At 32.3% G+C, this 23,868-nt stretch overlaps 1 protein-coding gene across 1 annotated transcript; it reads left to right on the top strand.

The window, feature by feature from the left end:
- Positions 1-9,725: 9,725 nt before the first annotated feature.
- LOC134696949 (thyrotropin-releasing hormone receptor-like) lies at positions 9,726-11,772 on the top strand. Its single transcript, XM_063558918.1, has 2 exons — positions 9,726-9,789; positions 10,480-11,772. Exon 2 carries the CDS (start codon positions 10,504-10,506, stop codon positions 11,770-11,772), a length of 1,269 nt encoding a protein of 422 aa, XP_063414988.1. The 5' UTR covers positions 9,726-9,789; positions 10,480-10,503.
- The last annotated feature ends 12,096 nt before the right edge of the window (positions 11,773-23,868 follow it).

The raw sequence follows: 23,868 nt of genomic DNA, 5'->3' as shown, positions 1-23,868 counted from the left end.
TTTATATCCCATTAACAAAATTCTAAATTTAGTTTGCAAATTTCTAACTCATATTTACAGTTTTGTAATTAGCATTTACCATTATATCATGATTATCTGTTAAATCCAGGATGTGATCAACGCATGTTTAATCCACATTTGTGGTTTTCAAAACTCATATTAACGACCAAGAAAAGAATTTTGATGTAAAATAATTTTGTCATAATATACTATACTAGTACCCACAAAACTACTAAATTTTAAAAAGGGTCACCTCACTTGTTCAAACCCATTGTCCTGGCAGTTCTGTATGGCTAGGGATTATAGACTCTGCTCTAATAAGTAGCTATTGGGTAGTACTATAACGAGAGGACAAAGAATTTCTGGGGTAAGCATTCCTTAAGGACGAAAATTGCGTCCGAAATATGGAAATAAGCCTTAATTCGATAAAATACGCATTGGGGGCGCCCACTTTCCGACCCATTGTCTCGGTAGTTCTTTATGGCTAGGCGTTATAGCAGCTACTCTTATGAATAGCTAATGGACAGTACTACAACGTGAGGGTAAAGATTTTGATAAGATATGCACTGGGGTCACCTCACTTGTTCAAACCCATTGTCCCGGCAGTTCTGTATGGCTAGGGATTATAAACTGAAGAGCATTGATGGTGCAAAATTTCAAAAAGTTATGACAAATACGGCTAAGGTAATCTATGCCTGGGATAAAAAAATCCTTAGTTTTTTTCGAAAAATTAAAAGTTTTGTAAACAGGAACTTTATCAAGATGACCACATAATTGATATTCATGCCAAAGTGTTGACCACTGGGCTGGTGATTCCCTTGGGAGCGAAACGTCCACCAGCAGTGGCATCGACCCAGTGGTGTAAATAATTATCAAAGGTACCAGAATTTTAATTTAATACACCAGACGCGCGGTTCGTCTACATAATAAGACTCACCAGTGACGCTCATATCAAAATATTTATAAAGCCAAACGTCCACAAGCAGTGGCATCGACCCAGTGGTGTAAATAATCATCAAAGGTACCAGGACTTTAATTTCATACCCAGACGCGCAGATAACACCTAACATATTCCTGACTTGGTACAGAAATTTTCTAACGTAGAAAATAGTAAATTAAATCTGGTTTATAGTTAGCTAAACCTCTCACTTGTATGACAGTCGCATGAAATTCCATGATTATATTGACAACGACGTGTGAACTCAATAGACACAATTATAGGTAAAATTCAAATGTCAAAAATATGGGTATACAGCAGTCAACATTGTGTTATAATCTTAATCACTATAAAAAAAAACTAGAGGCTCTAAAGAGCATGTGTCGCTCACCTTGGTATATGTGAATTAAACAAAGGAAGCAGACAGTTCATGACAAAATTGTGTTAAGGTGATTATGATGTGTTTGTACATCTTACTTTACTGAACATTCTTGCTGCTTACAATAATCTCTATCTATAATGAACTTGTCCGTGTAGTTTCAGTGGAAATTGTTAGTAAAAATTTACAAATTTTATGAAAATTGTTAAAAAATGATTATAAAGGACAATAACTTCTTAGGGGGTCAATTGACCATTTTTGTCATTCTGACTTATTTTTGAGTCTTAAATTGCTGTACATTATTGCTGTTTACAGTTTATCCCTATCTATAATAATATTCAAGATAATAAGCCAAAACAGCAAAGTTTCCTTAAAATTACCAATTTAGGGGCAGCAACCTAACACCGAATTGTCCGATTCATCTAAAAAATTCAGGGCAGATAGATCTTGACAAGATAAACAATTTTACCCTGTCAGATTTGCTCTGAATGCTTTGGTTTTTGAGTTATAAGCCAAAAACTGCGTTTTACCCCTATGTTCTATTTTTAGCCATGGCGGCCATCTTGGTTGGTTTGTCCGGTCACAAAACACAATTTTTAAACAAGATAGCCTAATAATGATTCTGGCTATGTTTGGTAAAATTTGGCCCAGTAGTTTCAGAGGAGAAGATTTTTGTAAAAGTTAACTAAGATTTACGAAAAATGGTTAAAAATTGACTATAAAGGGCAATAACTCCTAAAGGGGTCAACTGACCATTTTGGTCCTGTTGATTTATTTGTAAATCTTACTTTGCTGAACATTTTTGCTGTTTACAGTTTATCTCTATCCATAATAATATCCAAAAACAGCAAAATTACCTTAAAATTACCAATTCAGGGGCAGCAACCCAACAACAGGTTGTCCCATTCATCTTAAAATTTCAGGGCAGATAGATCTTGACTAGATAAACAATTTTACCACATGTCAGATTTGCTCTAAATGCTTTGGTTTTTGAATTATAACCAAAAACTGCATTTAACCTCCATGTTCTATTTTTAGCCGTGGAGGCCATCTTGGTTGGTTGGCCGGGTCAAAAACACACTTTTTAAACTAGATACATCAATGATGATTGTGGCCAAGTTTGGATTAATTTGGCTCGGTAGTTTCAGAGGAGAAGATTTTAGTAAAAGTTAACTAAGATTTACGAAAAATGGTTAAAAATTGACTATAAAGGGCAATAACTCCTAAAGGGGTCAAACGACCATTTTGGTCATGTTGACTTATTTGTAAATCTTACTTTGCTGAACATTATTGCTGTTTACAGTTTATATTCATCTATAATAATATTCAAGATAATAACCAAAAACAGTAAAATTTCCTTAAAATTACCAATTTAGGGGCAGCAACCCAACAATGGGTTGTCTGATTCATCTGAAAATTTCAGGGTAGATAGATCTTGACCTGATTAACAATTTTACCCCTGTCAGATTTGCTCTAAATGCTTTGGTTTTTGAGTTATAAGCCAAAAACTGCATTTTACCCCTATGTTATATTTTTAGCCATGGTGGCCATGTTTTTTGATGAAATGGAAATTTAAACACAGACTTTATTCTAGATACCCTAGGAATCAATCAGACGAAGTTTGGTTTGAATTGGTTCAGTAGTTTCAGAGGAGAAGATTTTTGTAAAGATCATGGAGATTTACGAAAAATGGTTAAAAATTGACTATAAAGGGCAATAACTCCTAAAGGGGTCAACTGACCATTTTGGTCATATGACTTATTTGTAAATCTTACTTTGCTGAACATTTTTGCTGTTTACAGTTTATCTCTATCCATAATAATATCCAAAAACAGCAAAATTACCTTAAAATTACCAATTCAGGGGCAGCAACCCAACAACAGGTTGTCCCATTCATCTTAAAATTTCAGGGCAGATAGATCTTGACTAGATAAACAATTTTACCACATGTCAGATTTGCTCTAAATGCTTTGGTTTTTGAATTATAACCAAAAACTGCATTTAACCTCCATGTTCTATTTTTAGCCGTGGAGGCCATCTTGGTTGGTTGGCCGGGTCAAAAACACACTTTTTAAACTAGATACATCAATGATGATTGTGGCCAAGTTTGGATTAATTTGGCTCGGTAGTTTCAGAGGAGAAGATTTTAGTAAAAGTTAACTAAGATTTACGAAAAATGGTTAAAAATTGACTATAAAGGGCAATAACTCCTAAAGGGGTCAAACGACCATTTTGGTCATGTTGACTTATTTGTAAATCTTACTTTGCTGAACATTATTGCTGTTTACAGTTTATATTCATCTATAATAATATTCAAGATAATAACCAAAAACAGTAAAATTTCCTTAAAATTACCAATTTAGGGGCAGCAACCCATCAATGGGTTGTCTGATTCATCTGAAAATTTCAGGGTAGATAGATCTTGACCTGATTAACAATTTTACCCCTGTCAGATTTGCTCTAAATGCTTTGGTTTTTGAGTTATAAGCCAAAAACTGCATTTTACCCCTATGTTATATTTTTAGCCATGGTGGCCATGTTTTTTGATGAAATGGAAATTTAAACACAGACTTTATTCTAGATACCCTAGGAATCAATCAGATGAAGTTTGGTTTGAATTGGTTCAGTAGTTTCAGAGGAGAAGATTTTTGTAAAAGATCATGGAGATTTACGAAAAATGGTTAAAAATTGACTATAAAGGGCAATAACTCCTAAAGGGGTCAACTGACTATTTTGGTCATATGACTTATTTGTAAATCTTACTTTGCTGAACATTATTGCTGTTTACAGTTTATATCCATCTATAATAGTATTCAAGATAATAACCAAAAACAGTAAAATTTCCTTAAAATTACCAATTTAGGGGCAGCAACCCAACAATGGGTTGTCTGATTCATCTGAAAATTTCAGGGCAGAAAAATCTTGATCTGATTAACAAATTTACCCCATGTCAGATTTGCTCTAAATGCTTTGGTTTTTGAGTTATAAGCCAAAAACTGCATTTTACCCCTATGTTCTATTTTTAGCCATGGCGGCCATGTTTTTTGATGAAATGGAAAATTAAAACACAATCTTTATTCTAGATACCCTAGGAATCAATCAGATGAAGTTAGGTTTGAATTGGTTCAGTAGTTTCAGAGGAGAAGATTTTTGTAAAAGTTAACGACGACGGACGCTGGACGACGACGACGACGACGGACGACGGACGCCGGACGCCAAGTGATGAGAAAAGCTCACTTGGCCTTTTGGCCAGGTGAGCTAACAAGCTAAAAATATGTCAACACAGATTTTAAACAAAAAACATGTATAACCAAGCACATTAGAAAAAACCAGAGACATATTTATAGTTGTGTTTTTTCAGACAATAAAGAGGAACATTTTGAAGCACGATTTTTTACCGAGTACTCTTATTTTACAGGTTTTGTATTGAATAAGTTTTGAATCGTGCTTTAGTTAGTGAATTACTATAGAATAAAGATAATGTTATTTTTTATTAGGTTATTTTATAAATAAAATTAAATATAAAGTAATGTTCATTCTAAAAAAAGTTTTATGAATAATTTTTCTTCATGATTATTAATCAGAATGCTTAGAATATACTTAAATTCTTTTATATTCCCACGTAAACCATATAACGCTTGTCATTTAAATATAAACCATTGATATTTTACCAAATTTTGATGAAACAGATTACCCGGAATTCAAACACGATTATTTTTCCTATCAAACATTTTTTTGTGAAATTCTCACAGTTGAAAATAAAGAAATGAAGGGTACACTTTACACAGAAAAGACAGAATTGGTAAATCTAGTGGTGGGCTTTTTATTTAAACACCAACACAGTCGGCATGAAATCCTGTGAGAGAAATCCTTCACGAACAAGCAGAAAATGAGGTCCACTTCATTAAGTCATGCAGTGAAGCTATTCGTAAAAATATTCTATTAAAACACATATATTAAGAAAAAATAAGGTTCATATTGTTAAGACATATGATTATGCAGAAAATGAAAATAATCCTTTATTAATTAGGTGCGTCGACAGCGTTTTCTGGATTTACTAGACCTTCATCAGGAATGCCCAAAAGCCAAACATTGGAAAGCTCAGTTTAAAAGAGGAGTATATAAAACTTCTTGTAATATCATTAACGACACAAATTTTATGGCACCAAATGCGCATTCCTTGGAAACTTGAAGAACTTTATGAACGGGAACATAAAAGAAAAGTCAAAATAAGCACAACCTTGCCTAATGGAGTTCATTCTTGGTTCATTTCTAAATTGATCAACGGATAATTTAATTAAAATGTATGTTATATATCATGTCGTTACAAAAGCTCTGAAAGTTTTTCGTAATTTGATTAACCTGCTATGAAAAGGGGCTATTAAAAAAACATAAATAGCTCCAAAACATATTTTTCAGTTATGGCTAATAAAACAAAATAATAAGGCTTTGAATATGTAGCTACACTAGGGGGTAATGACCCTGCGCGTCGACAGCTCAATCGTTTCTAGTCTGGCCCCGGCCGTTATTCAGTGAAATATTTGTATATTCCGAAGGCATACTGGATATTTTACGGAGGGGACCAACAGCTCAATCGTTTCCGTCAATGTATGCTTCATCTGCCATGCAAATCCACACTCATCCAATACGCCGCAATCGGGAATAGGACACAATCGGTAAAATTACATATCACTCATTCAACATCTCATCTGGTATCTAAAGATCTGACACTACAAAAGTATGTCGCTGGTTAATATCGTATAGATGACGGCAAAACTGATGTATAATGTCGATTTGAATTTTCAGTCGTTCCTCCAAATAACTCTATTGAACCAGTTTTTGTGTAAGGAGCAAATCCGCTAGCCCATGTACGTGCTTGAATATGCCTTTTTGCGCTTTTTTGTTAAATATTTGTTTGTTTTTATTGTGATTAAGATACTGGTGGTACTTGTACATCCTGTCATTATGTTATTGTTGATGATATTATGGAATTCTTGTCTTTTCATTTTTTTCTAATGTACTTTGTCTATATGCCTTTTGGTGTTACTTCGATACATAATAATGATATAGCGTGGCTGTGTACTTATACATCCCGTTATTGTGCTATTGTATAACATGTATGTTTGCTGTCTTTCATTTTTGCAATGTGCTTTGTCTATATGCATGCCTTTTTATGTTTCTTTGATACATATAAGACGTTGCTCTGTACTTATACATCCCGTCATTGTGTTATTGAATTTTAGTAGATTTGTGTATTCTTGTCTTTAATTTTTGCTAATATTCTTGGTCTATCAGCCATTTTGTGCCTCTTTGTTGCCTCTTTGTTTGTTTTTTTAGTGATAAAGATTGTAACACAATGTTGACTGCTGTACACCTATTTTGGAAAGTTTTACCTTTTATTTTTGTCTAATTTTGTTTTGTAGACACATCGTTGCCAATATAATGCAATTGCTGCGACTGTCATACAAGTGGGATATTTAACTAGATTTAAAACCAGATTCAATCCACCTATTTCTACAAAAGAAAAGGCGTGTACAAAGTCATGAATATGACAGTTGTTATCCATTCGTTTTCGAGATGTGTTTGAGCTTTTGATTTTACAATTTGACTAGGGACTTTCCGTTTTGATTTTTCTTCGGAGTTCAGTATTTTTGTGATGTTACTTTTTGAATTTTGATAATAACGTGTTCGAATAGATTAAACAATTTCGTATATGGATTGCAGATTGTGAACTTTTCATTTTTAACCGAAACTTTTTAGCAGCGCCTGCATATTGAATATACTTATATATCTCAGTTCGAACGATATTAAATGCGCGCAGAGCTTGCAAGTTTTAGCATAATTTCTGTGAAAGAGGATGGCTACATACAGTCAAGCTGTTAAATCAAAGGTTACAGTGGTGAAGTTAAAGCATCCGATCGAAAGTTTCAAAAACGTCATTACGAGTTGGATAACTGTTATGAAATATCTGTGTAATCATAACCACGAATTGGTTCATATTGTTGTAACTCTCTACCATAATTGTGCCAATAATGAATGAGACGACTTTATACCCGAATTCTACTTGCATGATCAACACGACGGGTGCCTCATGTGGAAGAGGGAAGAGGAATTGCTTATACATCCGAAGCACCTAAGTTCACCTCAGTGTTTTTGGTTGGGTTCGGGTTGCTCAATCTTTTGTTTTCTATAGATATGTCCGTCTTCTCGTCGTTTTTCATTTATCAATTAGGCATTGTTAGTTTTGCTTTGAGTTTTAAACTCCCCTTTGATATCGTCCGCCTGTTTCATTGGTCAAACGTTAGTTTGTATTTGGGTGAACTTCTCCCACATAAGGAAAGCGATATACTTTTACATCAGATAAAAAAACAAACTTATCCGGTCTCTTAGTATAAATATATATTGGTTAAACACAAAGTGACATACTATTATTATGATTTTAATAAACTAAAAGATAAGTTTTAAAACTTCTTTTTTTTGAATTTTTCGAAAAAGTAAGGATTTTCTTATCACAGGCAAAGAATACCATAGCCGTATTTGGCACAACTTTTTGGAATTTTGGATCCTCAATGCTCTTCAACTTTGTTTTTGTTTGGCTATATAAATATTTTGATATGCGCGTCACTGATGCGTCTTATGTAGACGAAACGCGCGTCTGGCGTACTAAATTATAATCCTGGTAACTTTAATAACTATTTAAGTAAGCAGTTTGATCTTTTTGAAACAATAATAAAAAAAAAGTCCGGGACATCATTGGTATTGGCAATGTATTTTGTTATTTGTTGTATTCTGGGAGCCAAATTTGATGTTGGCATTTCATAAACAGCAGATGTGTTGTAAAATATATTAGATTAAGAAGAATATCTCCTTCATGTAAAGCTCTTATGCCTTGCCAGTTGTGGCTATAATTTTGTCGTCTTTGGTTTATCTGTTTTCTTTTTTTATGTTTTCGATTTTCAAATATTCAAGAAAAAATATTACTGTCAACTTTTTATTCAAGAGATATGTATGTCGAACAATAACGTAATCTCGCGGAAAACGTGACATATAATAAAAAGAACAAAACTCTTTACAAATAATATAAATGTTCATGACTGTAATAAAAAGTTTTAATTTCATTTTTTTTCCAGATTGTACTTGGTTTTCAGTAAATCGATGCAGATGAACATGATCAGTACAAGTGAAATGAAGAGTTCCTATAGAATGGCTTTAGATTTCACGAATAAATATGAAGAATACTCGAAGCAAGGCGTGGCTATACAGTTACTGACTGACGTTGTGGTTCTTTCTGTATATTTTATAATTGGTATCATAGGAAATAGTATTGTTCTAGCTATGTACAGATTTCAAATGAAGGGTAAATCAGAAGAGAGATATTCCATTCCATTTATTAGTAACGCAAGATGGAACAACCATGTTGAAAATATATTAAATAGTATTAAAAAGCATCGGAGTGAACTTCGAAAACTCAATATCAACTTAGCCGACAACATTTCGAAGAATTATATATTGCAGTTTTTAGACAGTTGCATTTTTGAATATGCAACTGAAGTATGGAATATTTGCGGAAAAAGGTTCTTCAACTAAATTAAAACAGCTACAGTTTAAAGCTGCACGAATTGTAACAGTTTACCAGTTTTCACACATTACGAGACTGTCTTAAAAGAGATTGGTTGGGAAACTTTAAAGGAACGTATGTAAATGTGGTTTGGATATTGAGGAAATGACTATTTTTTAATTGTCCTTTCTATCTAAATGAAAGAGATACTAAGTAATCTGTTTAATAGACTCAGCTGGCTCTCTGAAGGCTACGATTTGGACATAAAACTATTGGTTTTTGGAAAAGACACCATTTACTATGATCAAAATTTGCAAATGGTTAAACCATTATTCAATTTTATAAAGAGATAAAAGCGATTACTCGTAGTCTAGTATATACATAGGTAAAGCCACACCGTCATCATTATCATCATCTTCCTAATCACTGGCTGTCGTTCTTTTTTTATCCCTTTTCTTTTTTTCAGTATAGTTTAGTAATATTTATGTTTTTTATATAATATAATACATGCACACATATAATTTGTATTGTTATATATACATTTTATTGTGGATAAGACCTTATAAATATGTTTTACTTGTGCCTTAACCTTTTTGCTTTGAGCAAATACAACATGAATATTTTTAAACTAAACCTGAGTCCTCTCGAGGTTTTAAGTGGGGTTCTTGTTGCTTAATTTTTAGTTTTCCATTGATTTTTTTCTTCTTCTCGTCGTTGTTCGATTATTGTAATGGTGTTGATAATTTTGATTTGAGTCTTTTTCATTGCTCGAACGTTTTTCCGCGAAATTTTTACCACATAAGGAGAAAAATACTTGTCATATCAAATATAATAACTCATCCGGTTTCTTAGTATATATATTCGGTGAATAAAACACATTCTATTATTTCAATTTGAATAAAGGATTAGTTTTAGGTAAGACATTTTATCTTTTTGTGTACAACAACAATAGTCCGTAACAGATATAGACAGGAAAACTAGACAATTTCAAATCATACATTTAGCTGAACGCAGTAAACAATTGTATTGAACAAAAAATATATATGAACAAAAGTGCACTTCATTGGTATTGGCACTTGTTGCATGTTATTTTGTGTGTTCTGCAAGTAAAATTTGGAGGTTGAAATCACATAAATAGCATATACTAGTACTTTATATTTTCTGGAAACTAATTTAAAGCAAGGAATATATCTCCCTCATTTCTTGCCCTGGCTTTGGTTATACCTTTTGTCCTTTTTGGTTTGTCAGCTTCATTGTTTTTAATAAGTTTTAAATTTCAAATATTTTAGACTCGAGTAAGTAAGTAAGTAAGTAAATTTATGAAGAGGTGGCATATATATACAATAACAGACAAAACATGAGCTTTGGTGAGCTCTTTAACCGAGCATTACCGAGGAAATATTTATAGTCAAAATGCGCACCTGGAGCAGAAAAATTGGTACCGTGAATGGTTTCATAGAGAAATGAAAGTCGAACAATAACGAAAGAGAATCACGCAGAATAACGCATATAAAAGAGAACAAAACTCTTTAATGTACAATGATGTACATTTTCATAACTGTAACAAAACATAAGGTTCTAATTTCATTTATAATTTTTTTTCAGATTATAATATTTTTCGGTAAGTGAATGCAGATGAACAGTGCAAGTGAAACGAAGAATTCGTTTAGAATGGCAATAAATTTCACGAACACATCTGAAGAATACTTGGAACAAGGCATGGCTAAACACTTAATGGCTGACGTTGTGGTTCTTTCTGTTTATTTGATTATAGGTATCATAGGAAATAGTATTGTTCTAGCTGTGTACAGATTTCAAATGAAAGGTAAATCAGAAGAGAGATATTTCATTCCATTCTTGGCAGTGGCAGATACGCTGACATGTTCCGTGTGCACCATTAATAATATAATTTTAGATGTGATAAAAACAAGTTTTATGAACAGTACTACATGTAAAATAATGTTTTACTCCTATGCTTTAACATCAGGCATTTCTATCTTTCTTTTACTTTCAATTGCGATACAACGGTATCTAATAATATGTAGACGTCAGAAGCTTAGTTTGAAAACTCGTAAAATAATGGTTGCCGTTACGGTTTGTTTGTCAGTTGCCTGCTCCGTACCGTATGCAGTGAACTATGGCTTAAATGAACACTTCAGTGAGGGTCAATTTGTTGGATACCGATGTGGTAGACTTAAACATGGTTTCTACATCTCTGGATTAGCGTATGCCATATTTTTCATAACTCTAATGGTGTGTACTGTTCTTACACTTGTTTTTCTGTATGGCAGAATCGAATGGGTTATTTTCAAACATTTTAAAGGTAAGAAACCTTGGCAAATAAATGTATCAAACGAGTCTAGTGCATCAGACAAATTACCAAAGAATTTGGTTACAGAGAACATTCATAGCAAAACACAAGAACTGAAACATATCGGCGGTTTAGACACCAAAACAGCAGGTCATTCAGAATGGAAGAATGATTCAAGTATTGAGCTAACTCAATCCTCTGATGTTTTCACAGAAAGCACTGCACCCGAATGCTCATCTTCTACCGCTCAAAAAGAACATTCTACAAAGCCGAAAGACTTGCCAAAAACAAATCGACTTACGAAAAGAAAAAGGCGTTTCAAAAACAAGTTTACTTTAATGTTTGTTATAATAACTGTTGTGGCAGTCGTGTGTTATATTCCAGTGGGAATGGTTGTTTTGTTAGAAGGCATTTATCCAGATTTTTGGGAAAGACTGACTAAAACAGAATCTGTCATTGTCTTATTGCTTTACCACACATACATCATTAACAGTATTCTCAATCCTATACTATATACTTTTATGGATGCTGAATTTTCAAAAGCACTTAAACATCTTTTTGAAAAATGTAAATGCAAATCCCAATAAAATCTTACTGATAGTAATATTGCTAATTGTTTGGGTTTTTTTTAAATTGTACCTCTTCTTGCCAATCTTGTCTGTTCGCGTGTGTTATTGGTTTGTATATTGAGAAGAATATGTATAGGCAAAACAAAATAAGGCACGGCGAAAGAGTGGTGACATCGAGGCAAGTGTTAAAAAAAGAGTTTGCAAATTTCGCGGGCAGTACGTCGAATGAGCATTCGCGGAAGCCGTATAAGACACAGATCGATAACAGTCTCTTAATTTGGTTATTTTCTCCAAATATGGCGTTTTCTGTGGGAAAAAGATTGTTTTCAAAGAAACATTGAGGAAGTAGAAAACACTACATTTATATGTCATATAACAATTTCTTCCGACTTTGTATGATTTCAGAGGAGATGCGGCTTATGAAATCGGTGTCGTCCTTTAGTAGTATAGATAATATATGCCATATACCGTGGAAGTACTTTTATTCATCGGTATCAATTTTCATAGTTTTAGCAAGAGTTACATATTCTTGGGTTCTTAAATTTTTGGATTTTAGTTTTTCTAAAGAAACGGATATTTGTGATATTATGTTGTTTTATAATGATTTGTGAGACATTATAAAATAAGTTGTTCATTTTCTCTTACTTGTTCGTCTTTCATTAAAAGTAACAAAATTGTTTCATTAAAAGTAACAAAATTGAAAATATTTTTACTAAAATAAGTAATTTTGGAAATAAACCGATTCATTTATGCTTACAAATTGTCTCGATTGAAGAAAAACGCAGAGTAAACATTTAGGTAGTTCCTCACAAGTAATTAGAATTTCTGAAATTATTAACTCGATGTCGAATGATCAACAGATTACATTTCACTTAACGAAAATAGTTACATAAAAAAAATATATGCTACTAATGTACTTTAAATTGTAGAATCAACTATTATGAAATAAAAAAGAAAGCACAAAATGAAATCACTCTTTTTTTTTCGTATGAGAATTATGACAAAATTAAACACTCCATTAAACCCGGTTTAATCCTCCATTTTCTACATTTGAAAATGCCTGTACCAAGTCAAGAATATGACAGTTCTTGTACATTCGTTTTTTATGAGTTAGTTTCATTTGATTTTGCCATGTGATGATGGACTTTCCAATTGGATTTTCCTCTGAGTAAAGTATTTTTGTGATTTTACTTTTTATCATCACTGGAAATCTGACTTACATCGATCAAAACTTATTTCTCATGAGAATAAAAAGGCTACCATTCGAAAATTTCAGATTAAATGGTTATCCCGGACTGAAGTTATACATAACATGTATATTTAGTTCATAGAGCGTTGCCTTGAACACTTAAATCGCGGATAAAGCCATCCACAAAAAACACTAATAATTGGTATCCAACGAAGAAACGTACTTTCACAATATCATATGATCAACGTGAGGTGTTGGTTAGTGCAATATAATATCTGATCAACATTTAAATACTGAAAATTCTTTCTTTTTGTTTTTTTTCTTTTATAAAAAAGATTCTTTCATATAAACATATTGACTGTCCTTCTTCGTTAAAAACTATAAAGACAAAATGAAAGCATTGTGTCTGCTTTATTTCATAAAGAATGGCCAATGAAGATACGATCATCTTGTCTTAAGCAAGGATAAATCGTACTTAGAATATGTGCGGACGTCATTTCGAGTTGGTTGACTGTTATGGAATATTAGTTTCACAGATGATAGCGAATATGTTCTGATTGTCGTAACCCTTCCGCTTTACCTTGATCGTGACCTACTGAATAAGACTTATAACCAGATTTGTACTTACATGAACAACACGGCAGGTGCCAAATGTAAAGCAGAATCTTTTTCCCTTCCAAAGTATCTGAGATCACACCAGCTTTATTGTGGGGTTCGTTTTACTTATTCTTTAGTTTTCTCTGTCGTCTTTTGTAAACTGTTGTTTGTATTTAGTCTTTTGGTGTTTTGCAATGGCGTTGTTCATTGTTTTTGAATCATTAGGTTGAATGTCCATTTGATAAACTGCACCTTTCTCTTCAACTATATGATACTCTCTCTCGTAACCTGTTTCACATGATGATATCATGGGATAATTTTATTTATTTTAACTTCAAGTAAGAAGTTACAAATTAATTTTAGTTAAACAGTTAAACAACAAATAGTCGTCTACACAGTTCCAAATACAGTTAACAGTATTCAATGTCAAAATAAACAAAATATAAATTCAATATAAGTAATAATTTGGATGCAAGATTTTCCTTTCAGGCACATTCCGCGAAATGATATCATCTTATTTGGTACACCTGCTACACTAGGTGCCACCGTTGTAAAACGTGAACACTGGGCGTTTTCTGCGTTTTTGTCCGCCCTAATATTGTAACAAAGTTATATAACAAGAAGTTTCTTATTGTAAACTGTGATTTTTTGGCTAATTATTGGAGAAATTACATGTCAATCATTCCTGAGTTCAAAATGTCAAAACCATACAAAATAGAGAAAATAATTGCATTAATATAATAGTTGATATGCACTTGTTTTTATATTTGTACATACATGAGATTATTTGACTCTATCCCTTCAGTCCTGGTCTTTTGATTGTACAACTTTTGCCTATTATGTTTGGCAAAACCTTTCAAAACTTTGAAAATATGAATTCGGAGTCCTCAATGCTCTAAATATGTTCTTCATTTGGCCTTTTAACTGTTTTGATTCGAGGGTCACTGGTGAGTCTTATGTAGACGAAACGCGACGTGCGACAAAATTTTAATCTATGATAAATTTATTTAGCGTCGATATTTCATGAAAAGGTCAGTCTGAGTGGAAGCCTTTATGGTAAGTCAGTGATGTGAGTATGCTGTTTTTTAATCATTTAGAAATTTACTTCCCATGGAGATAATTTCATCCTGCAACTTCAGTAATGGTTTATAATAGTAATATAGTAATATGACAGTTGTTATCCATTCGTTTGATGTGTTTGGACTTTTGATTTTGCCTTTTGATTTTTGATTTTCCTTTTTGAATTTTCCTCGGAGTTCAGTATTTTTGTGTTTTTACTTTTTATTGCCTTTAAAAATGTTACATAGTTACAAGTTAAAATATTGGCACATGACATGTTAATATTTTCATTAGCCTATCTTAATTATACATAGACGGCGATATATCTGTCAGTACCATCAGTTAATTGTTAAAATATTATTCTTTCATACCTATTCCTGGAAAACTTTTATTTCAAATCGGTGGCTGGTGCAAATACATTTTAACCAATCTATGCATAAAAGGCTTAAATATTATAATAGTTAAAACAGATGAAATTGAGAATGGAAATGGGGAATGTGTCAAAGAGACAACAACCCGACCATATTTAAAACAACAGCAGAAGGTCACCAACAGGTCTTCAATTTAGCGAGAAATTCCCGCACCCGGAGGCGTCCTAAAGCTGGCCCCTAAACAAATATATACTAGTCCAGTGATAATGAACGCAATACTAATTCCCAAATTATACACAAGAAGCTAACATTAAAAAATACAAGACTAACAAAGGCCAGAGGCTCCTGACTTGGGACAGGCGCAAAAATGCGGCGGGGTTAAACATGTTTATGAGATCTCAACCCTCCCCCTATACCTCTAGCCAATGTAGAAAAGTAAATACATAACAATACGCACATTTAAAATTCAATTCAAGAGAAGTCCGAGTCTGATGTCAGAAGATGTTACCAAAGAAAATAAACAGAATGACAATAATACATAGATAACAACAGACTACTAGCAGTTAACTGACATGCCAGCTCCAGACTTCAGTTAAACTGATTGAAAGATTATGATTTCATCATATGAATATTAGACACAATTCTCCCCGTTAGGGGTTTAGTATTATACCGTCATAACATATATGAGAAGAACATTACCCGTGTCATGCCAACAACTGGTTTTTGAATAAATGTGTTTAGTTCAGATGCAAAGACCCTATATGTGAATCAATATTAACGCCAGAATAAGCAATCTTTAATGACCTGACAACAGTGTCGTAACTATATCCCTTCTTGATAAGTCAATTTAAAGGTTTTGTTAGTTTATACGGTGAATACTGACATTTTTGTGCTTTATAAAGAATATTTCCATTAAAAATTGGATGTGAAATACCTGAACGTATAAGAAGTCTGCATGTTGAGCTATATTTACGAATGATATCCTTATACCGATGATAAAATTTAGTAAACGTTTTGACTAGAGTGTGATATCGAAAACCTTTTTTACGAGATGTTGTTTCGATGGGTCTTTGCTGATTTTTGTCATAAATTGTAACTCATAGCAATACAAAAACAGGTCCGCAATAAGTGGTGCACAGTTAGTCCCCATTGAAATTCCGATAAAACAACTAGAGTGCTTTTGTTTCAAAAATGTCATCATATTTGGTAACCAAAACTGGCAAAAGGCAATAATGAAAGAGGATGAGTCTGGTTAAAATTCGTGGATTTTAAATGAAAGAAATTAAGATTGGGATTTTTAATATTTTAGATGTTAATGAAGTGACATCGTTATATACTAGTATTATAATACATTTATAAATGTATTTGAAACATAATACACGTTTTTTGTATAAGGATTCAGAAACACTTTCATTACCAGATATTAATATTTTGAGGTAAACACTTATGTATAAAATCTCGGAAATATCATTTAAATCTACGAAAATAGGAATACGGAAAATTTGTCAATCATGTAAAACCGTTCTAAAACAATCAACAATTTTGCGGAAACTGACAAATTTCGTAAGTTGATTTTACTATTTACAGTAATCAATTAAGATTGTTATCCTGTTATCTTTGAAAACAGGAAACCGGATTTTTTTTTTTGATTTGTTATTGATTTGATCTTAATATTTTCTTCTATCTAATTATCTATACGGAATAAGTTGAAATATTTTAAACCATCTCTCATGACAAAAAGAAACCCAACAAAAACAAAGACAAAAACAAAAAAAAACAAAAAATCACTTAAGACATAGTTAGGGTCTTTAAATATGTCCTTTTCTTTTCCTTCTATATAACATAATCGTCATCTTTAGCGGCGATGTAGACACTACATGAAATCATTTAATTGTGACGTTATAATAAAGGCAACAGTAGTATACCGCGATTCAAAGTCATAAATCAATTGGGAGAAAAAAAAACCATATCCGGGTTAAAACTAAAACCAAAGGAAACACATCATCTTAATAGTTATCAAAAGATTATAATTTAGTATGCCAGACGCGCGTTTCGTCTACATAAGACTCATCAGTGACGCTCATATCAAAATATTCATAAAGCCAAACAAGTACAATGTTGAAGAGCATTGAGGATTCAAAATTCCAAAAAGAAATACAAACTGTAACTGATGAAGTAGTGATGGAAAATGAAAGCTGAATCAATCGCCAACGTTTTGTTTCAAACCGCTGAATTTAAAAATAAGATATTACATGAAACAAATCTGAGTATGAAATAGTTATTTAAAATTGTTCTGAGTAAAAGAATATTTTATTTTTATTATTGTAATATCTGTTACTATAATAAAAGGTCTGTTTGAATGTCTTTTGGCTGTCCAAGAGATCAAATATCCGAGAAGTTTTCCTTAATCCACGAAAATTGGTAAATGAATCCACAGTAAGTCACTTTGATTGTGCATTTATCCCGTATGAACGGAAAATAGCAAATGTTATACCAATTTTAAAGAGTGGTTCTCAAGACATTTTATCAAACTATAAACCAATCTCTCTGTTATCTATTATTGGTAAAACGATTGAAAATTATTTTATTAAATATTTATTTAATTTGCTTTCTCGTTAAACAATAATTACAAACTTGCAATCAGGTTTTACGACTGGAGATAGTTACTTATCTATATTACCATCAATATTGCTAAAGCCCTTGCTTTTGGAAAGGAAACCAGAGTTGTGTTTGGTGGTATCAGTATACAAAGTGTTTGTCCAGGTCTGGTATGAAGGACTCCTTGATAAACTAGAAAAATATGGAATAAGAGGGGACCTACAAAAATGGCTTAAAAGTTATTTATCTGAGAGAAGACAAAGAGTTGTCATAGGAGGACAGACCTCTGATGTGTATAGCCTTAAATCAGGTATCCCCTAGACCAGGGCTCAATTTTAGGTATTAGTATTCTACGGCTGAATTAATGAACTCTGAAAAAATATTCACTTATGGTCTCAACAATGACATGTTAATTATATTCTAACAAAAACGGAAACCATTACCATATGTGTTTAAAGAGCAAAACCCCATAATCCACCAATATATTTGAATGATAAACGATACAAGAGGTTGTAAAACATAAACTTTAGCATTAATTTAAAACATGTTTAAAGCGGTGTAAATTTTTTAATTTAATTTGACTTTTACCAAAAAATGCTTTGAAGCAAAGAGGAAAAATTATTGAGGTCAGAAACGCGAAAATAATGGAATTTAAAAGAAAGGAAACAAAAAACGGACTTTGGAAAAAAGGTAAAGGGCTTTTGATACCTTTTCTTAAATTCACAAGACATAAAATCTTTTACAAAAATACATCCTACAACAGTTTACAAGCTCTAAACTCGCGATTTTGTGCGTGTGTTCTAGTATTATTGATAAGGCTACTCCGCTCTTAAATCTTGTGCGGAGATTAAAGTTTAAGTTATCGCGTAATAATCTACAAGCTTCAGGCCTATTGTCGAATATGCGGATTCTGTGTGGGATAACATACCATGTTATCTAAATGACAAAGTAGAGAGCATTCAAATAGAAGAGGCTCGTATAGTCACAGGTGCCACTAAACTATGGTCTAAATCTAAACTTTATACTGATACTGGTAGGATGGAAGAATTTTTACGAAATGTTTCATGATCAAGCTCCTTAATATCTTTGTAGTCTCGTACTTCAACAACTTTATGAAGTCTATAACTATAATACAAGAAGGGCATTTAATTTTAAAATATGAAATATAGAACTCCTTTTTATCAAAAATCCTTCCTACCATCTGTTATTCGGGAATGGAACAGCCTTCCAAGATGTAAGATGTAATCTATCAAAATTTACACATAATTTTTTTTTAATCGAGATACTAAGAAGGTCCCTACATATAATAATACTGTTTGTAGAGAAGGCCAAATACTTCACGCCAGACTCCGGTTGACCTGCAGTGGCTAACATGAACACCTACTCCAGAAAAATATTGTTCTTTCAAGGCTCTATAAATGTGGGCAAGTTGAAAGCAGCAACCACTATCTGCTAGAATGTCATAGTTATAGAGTCATCAGGACACAAAACATTTCTACACTACCAAGATATACTATACAACCATTATTATAAGGTAGTGATGAGGAAAACGAAAATATTTTTAAAGTTGTACACAGATTTATTTTAGGAACAGGGAGATTCGGTCCATAACCAATTATTTTTATGTCGATTGAGATGTTGCAATTTAAATTTTGTGTAACCTTTTTTTTGAAACATAACATATTTTTAGCTACATGTGAGACCATAATAAATTTTGTAATGGTTAGTGTATCGGATTACTAGCACAAAGGTTCCTGGTTTAATTCCCGACCCGGGATGAAAATTTCAAGAACTGCATTTACAACTCTCTTGACACCATTTGCGAGTATGGTCTTGGGGAAAAGATGATAGTCCGTTGGAAGGGGACGACAAATGGTTGACCCGTGTTAAGAGACGGCAATGTCTCTTGCATGTAAAAAACACCCTTGTAGATTTAAAAAAAGAACAGGATAATGCCGCTACAAGGCAGCACTCGCATACGCAAAGTGGAAAGAGATTATTATAAGTTGCAAAACTTGTTTCCCAATCCACTATAAACAAATATGTTTAAACTAACAAACGCCAACATACATAGAAACGATCTATTTGATAACTACTGTAATATTCTTGACTTGATACAGGACATTTTAAGAACTATAGGCTCTTAAGAGACTGTGTCGCTCAACTGTTTCTACTGTGGTTTTAGAAATCAGGTAAAATAAGGTTAAAATCACATAGATACCATAACATTGATTGAGGCCGAAGTTTGACTTAACTTGGCCCAGTAGTTTAATTAAAAGCAGCAGATTTTTGAAAACATCTACAAAAATTACTAATAAATTGTAGGAAATAACTTTTAAGGACAATAACTCCAATAAGATGTCAATTGCCAATTTTATGTTTAATCATTAGTAGATCTTTCTTTGCTGGATATTGTTTTGCAGTTTTCAGTATATCTCAATCTATAATGATATTCAAAATAATTAACAAAATACAAAAAAAAATCTTTTCCCCCGCTACAAAATTTATTTCACCCAGGGCCTGTATAATGCCTTTAAATGTTTTTATTGAACACTCTTAACAAAAATGGGGTTCCCTGAACTGACACAATATGATTATGCTGAAAGAAAAGAGAAACTAATGGTTCATAGAAAAAGTAACACTGAATACTTCTGAAAATGAAACATATCATGGAGAAGATTTTGACACCCCTCCTCCCACCGGACAAAAATCATATATTCCCTTACAATAGTTACCAAAGACCCCTTATTATTATTTAAATTAGTTTTCAAGCAGTGCCTATGTATGTTGGCGTTTGTTAGTTTAAACATATTTGTTTATAGTGGATTGGGAAACAAGTTTTGCAACTTATAATAATCTCTTTCCACTTTGCGTATGCGAGTGCTGCCTTGTAGCGGCATTATCCTGTTCTTTTTTTAAATCTACAAGGGTGTTTTTTACATGCAAGAGACATTGCCGTCTCTTAACACGGGTCAACCATTTGTCGTCCCCTTCCAACGGACTATCATCTTTTCCCCAAGACCATACTCGCAAATGGTGTCAAGAGAGTTGTAAATGCAGTTCTTGAAATTTTCATCCCGGGTCGGGAATTAAACCAGGAACCTTTGTGCTAGTAATCCGATACACTAACCATTACAAAATTTATTATGGTCTCACATGTAGCTAAAAATATGTTATGTTTCAAAAAAAAGGTTACACAAAATTTAAATTGCAACATCTCAATCGACATAAAAATAATTGGTTATGGACCGAATCTCCCTGTTCCTAAAATAAATCTGTGTACAACTTTAAAAATATTTTCGTTTTCCTCATCACTACCTTATAATAATGGTTGTATAGTATATCTTGGTAGTGTAGAAATGTTTTGTGTCCTGATGACTCTATAACTATGACATTCTAGCAGATAGTGGTTGCTGCTTTCAACTTGCCCACATTTATAGAGCCTTGAAAGAACAATATTTTTCTGGAGTAGGTGTTCATGTTAGCCACTGCAGGTCAACCGGAGTCTGGCGTGAAGTATTTGGCCTTCTCTACAAACAGTATTATTATATGTAGGGACCTTCTTAGTATCTCGATTAAAAAAAAATTATGTGTAAATTTTGATAGATTACATCTTACATCTTGGAAGGCTGTTCCATTCCCGAATAACAGATGGTAGGAAGGATTTTTGATAAAAAGGAGTTCTATATTTCATATTTTAAAATTAAATGCCCTTCTTGTATTATAGTTATAGACTTCATAAAGTTGTTGAAGTACGAGACTACAAAGATATTAAGGAGCTTGATCATGAAACATTTCGTAAAAATTCTTCCATCCTACCAGTATCAGTATAAAGTTTAGATTTAGACCATAGTTTAGTGGCACCTGTGACTATACGAGCCTCTTCTATTTGAATGCTCTCTACTTTGTCATTTAGATAACATGGTATGTTATCCCACACAGAATCCGCATATTCGACAATAGGCCTGAAGCTTGTAGATTATTACGCGATAACTTAAACTTTAATCTCCGCACAATTATCATAAAATCTCACAATTATCATAAATTCTCACAATTATCATAAAATCTCACAATTATCATAAAATTATTGTAGCGGGCAGGGGCTTGAAATGCTTCGACCCAAGAGTTTTTACTCAAATATTATGAGTAGTTTGTATATAACAAAGTCAGTATGACAAGATATGAGCTGGTCAGTATAGGCATTTGCTAAAAGTCACATATACAAGTTTTCTATATTTTATTCATTTCAAGAATCATATATTTTCAGTTATATTCAAGATATGACAAGATTCTATTCAGTATAATACATCTAGTGATTTATCTCTAAACTCAAGAGATATTTTCTTATTTATCTCTACACTCAAGTCGGAGTCAAGAGATATTTATTAACTTATCTCTACACTCAAGAGATAATATGTCAGAAAAATACATAAAAAGGCTGAGTTCTGCTATCTTACTAAGAAAATAAAGTACCTAAGAGAAAATCCTAATTTCTAGTGAATTTAGTCAGAAGACCTCTTTCTAACTATTTTTGTAAAAGTTGTAACTGAGACCTCACCAGTTACATAAAAAAAATGTTTATTATTATTAGTTATATTTCAGAGCCTTTCCTGAATAACTAATAATGAAATACAGTTTATACCATTCATAAACTGTTTTGTATATTATAATTTCCAGACCTTTAGGAAATTATCCCTTAACTGCCTACTTTCCTATTTAATCCTATTTATTACAAAAAGACAAACTTTAACAGTAAACATGAACTTCAATGAACAATTTCAATAATCCTAACTTTACAAGATAAACTAGAAATAAAGCTTTGCCGGTAAAATGAAATATTCCTTTTTAACTGTGAAAACGCTAACTTTACTATTTTCCTTTACAAATTTACCTTTTAAAAAAAATAAAGTTTCTAAGAAAAATTAACCATTTTGACGAAAATAAATAACGAGAAAATAAAAATACCAACTGTAAGAACCAAAAGTTTGAGCAGAACTGACGACAAAGCGTCGAAATTACGTCAATGTTGGATTGTTGGAAAGTTGGAAAATTGTTGGATCGCGCGCTTGCCGTCCAACTAAATATTAATTCTATAATAAATTACAAAAATCACAATAATATACAATTAAAGTAAGCTTTATATAATAAACATTTTATGCATGGTACTAAACAAATTTCTATGGTAACTAAAATACAACAATATATACAGCGCCACCGGAAGTCACAATACGTAAACAACACTGCGAAAAGTTTGAGTGTCACCGGCGGATCAAAATGTGAAATATCAAAGATAATGAACATTAACATCAACAAAACATTGAAGACGTTTGTTACAAATACTAAAAGGAATTACAAGAAGTATGTGAAAACAGTTGACAACACGTAAAAATAGTGTTTTTATTGAACAATCGTCCCAAATGACACATGGGTTCTACTGCGCATGTCAATACATTTCATTCATAAAATTCAAGCACAGGTGCGTGGAATTTACTACGATTTACTACAGTTTCTACAATTGGATCTTCACAAAATTACAAGACATACAATTGGATTATTCAATGGATTATTACTATGAACTGGTAATTTATAACATGAACTTCAACTTGTTTATCAATTATACAAATGACAGTAATTCAATATTTCTAGAAAAATCATAACATTGTAATTGTTCTAACTTTACTTCATTAAATGTTAATTAAAACTTATTTGCTTCAATTATCATATGTTCCAGACTACAAGCATTACAAGAAGTATAATACAAGTAATTTCACACAGTTCCTGTTTCCTGCATAATAACTTTCAAAAAAAATACAGAATATTAAACAGTATGCTTTATTAATACCAATTTAAAACATACATCAAAATATCTTACAAGTCTACTTGCATGTCCATAACACGTCATAATAAAATACATGTACCCTAGGTTCGTACTCTACATTATCATGAAATCTCAGAAATATGAAACCGAAATCTTCTTTAAGAGTTCAGAAATTATTGTGTACGGAAACGGACAACATATCTTCCTCAGCATATCGTTTCGAGTTATAAATTAAGATTTTTATCGTGACATCTTTGAAAGCGGGAAACTGAAGAATTACCAAAATTCAAATTTCTTTCATGTATGACAGTTTTTGTCAAACGCTTCTTTTCTTTAAATGAATCATTCTAAACTTCAAAAGTAAAAAAAATGTGTTCAAATTACTTAAACCGGTACTAAATTCTTCCATTAATATAAAGATTTGGATTGCAGTTTGGTTGTAACTGTAGAAAACTTAATTCTAACCGGACATCACATCATCA

The sequence above is a fragment of the Mytilus trossulus genome, chromosome 14, assembly GCF_036588685.1.
Source record: "Mytilus trossulus isolate FHL-02 chromosome 14, PNRI_Mtr1.1.1.hap1, whole genome shotgun sequence".
Classification (NCBI taxonomy): domain Eukaryota; kingdom Metazoa; phylum Mollusca; class Bivalvia; order Mytilida; family Mytilidae; genus Mytilus; species Mytilus trossulus.
Note: the sequence above shows the minus strand (reverse complement) of the source record. Positions and strands in the feature narration are given on the sequence as shown.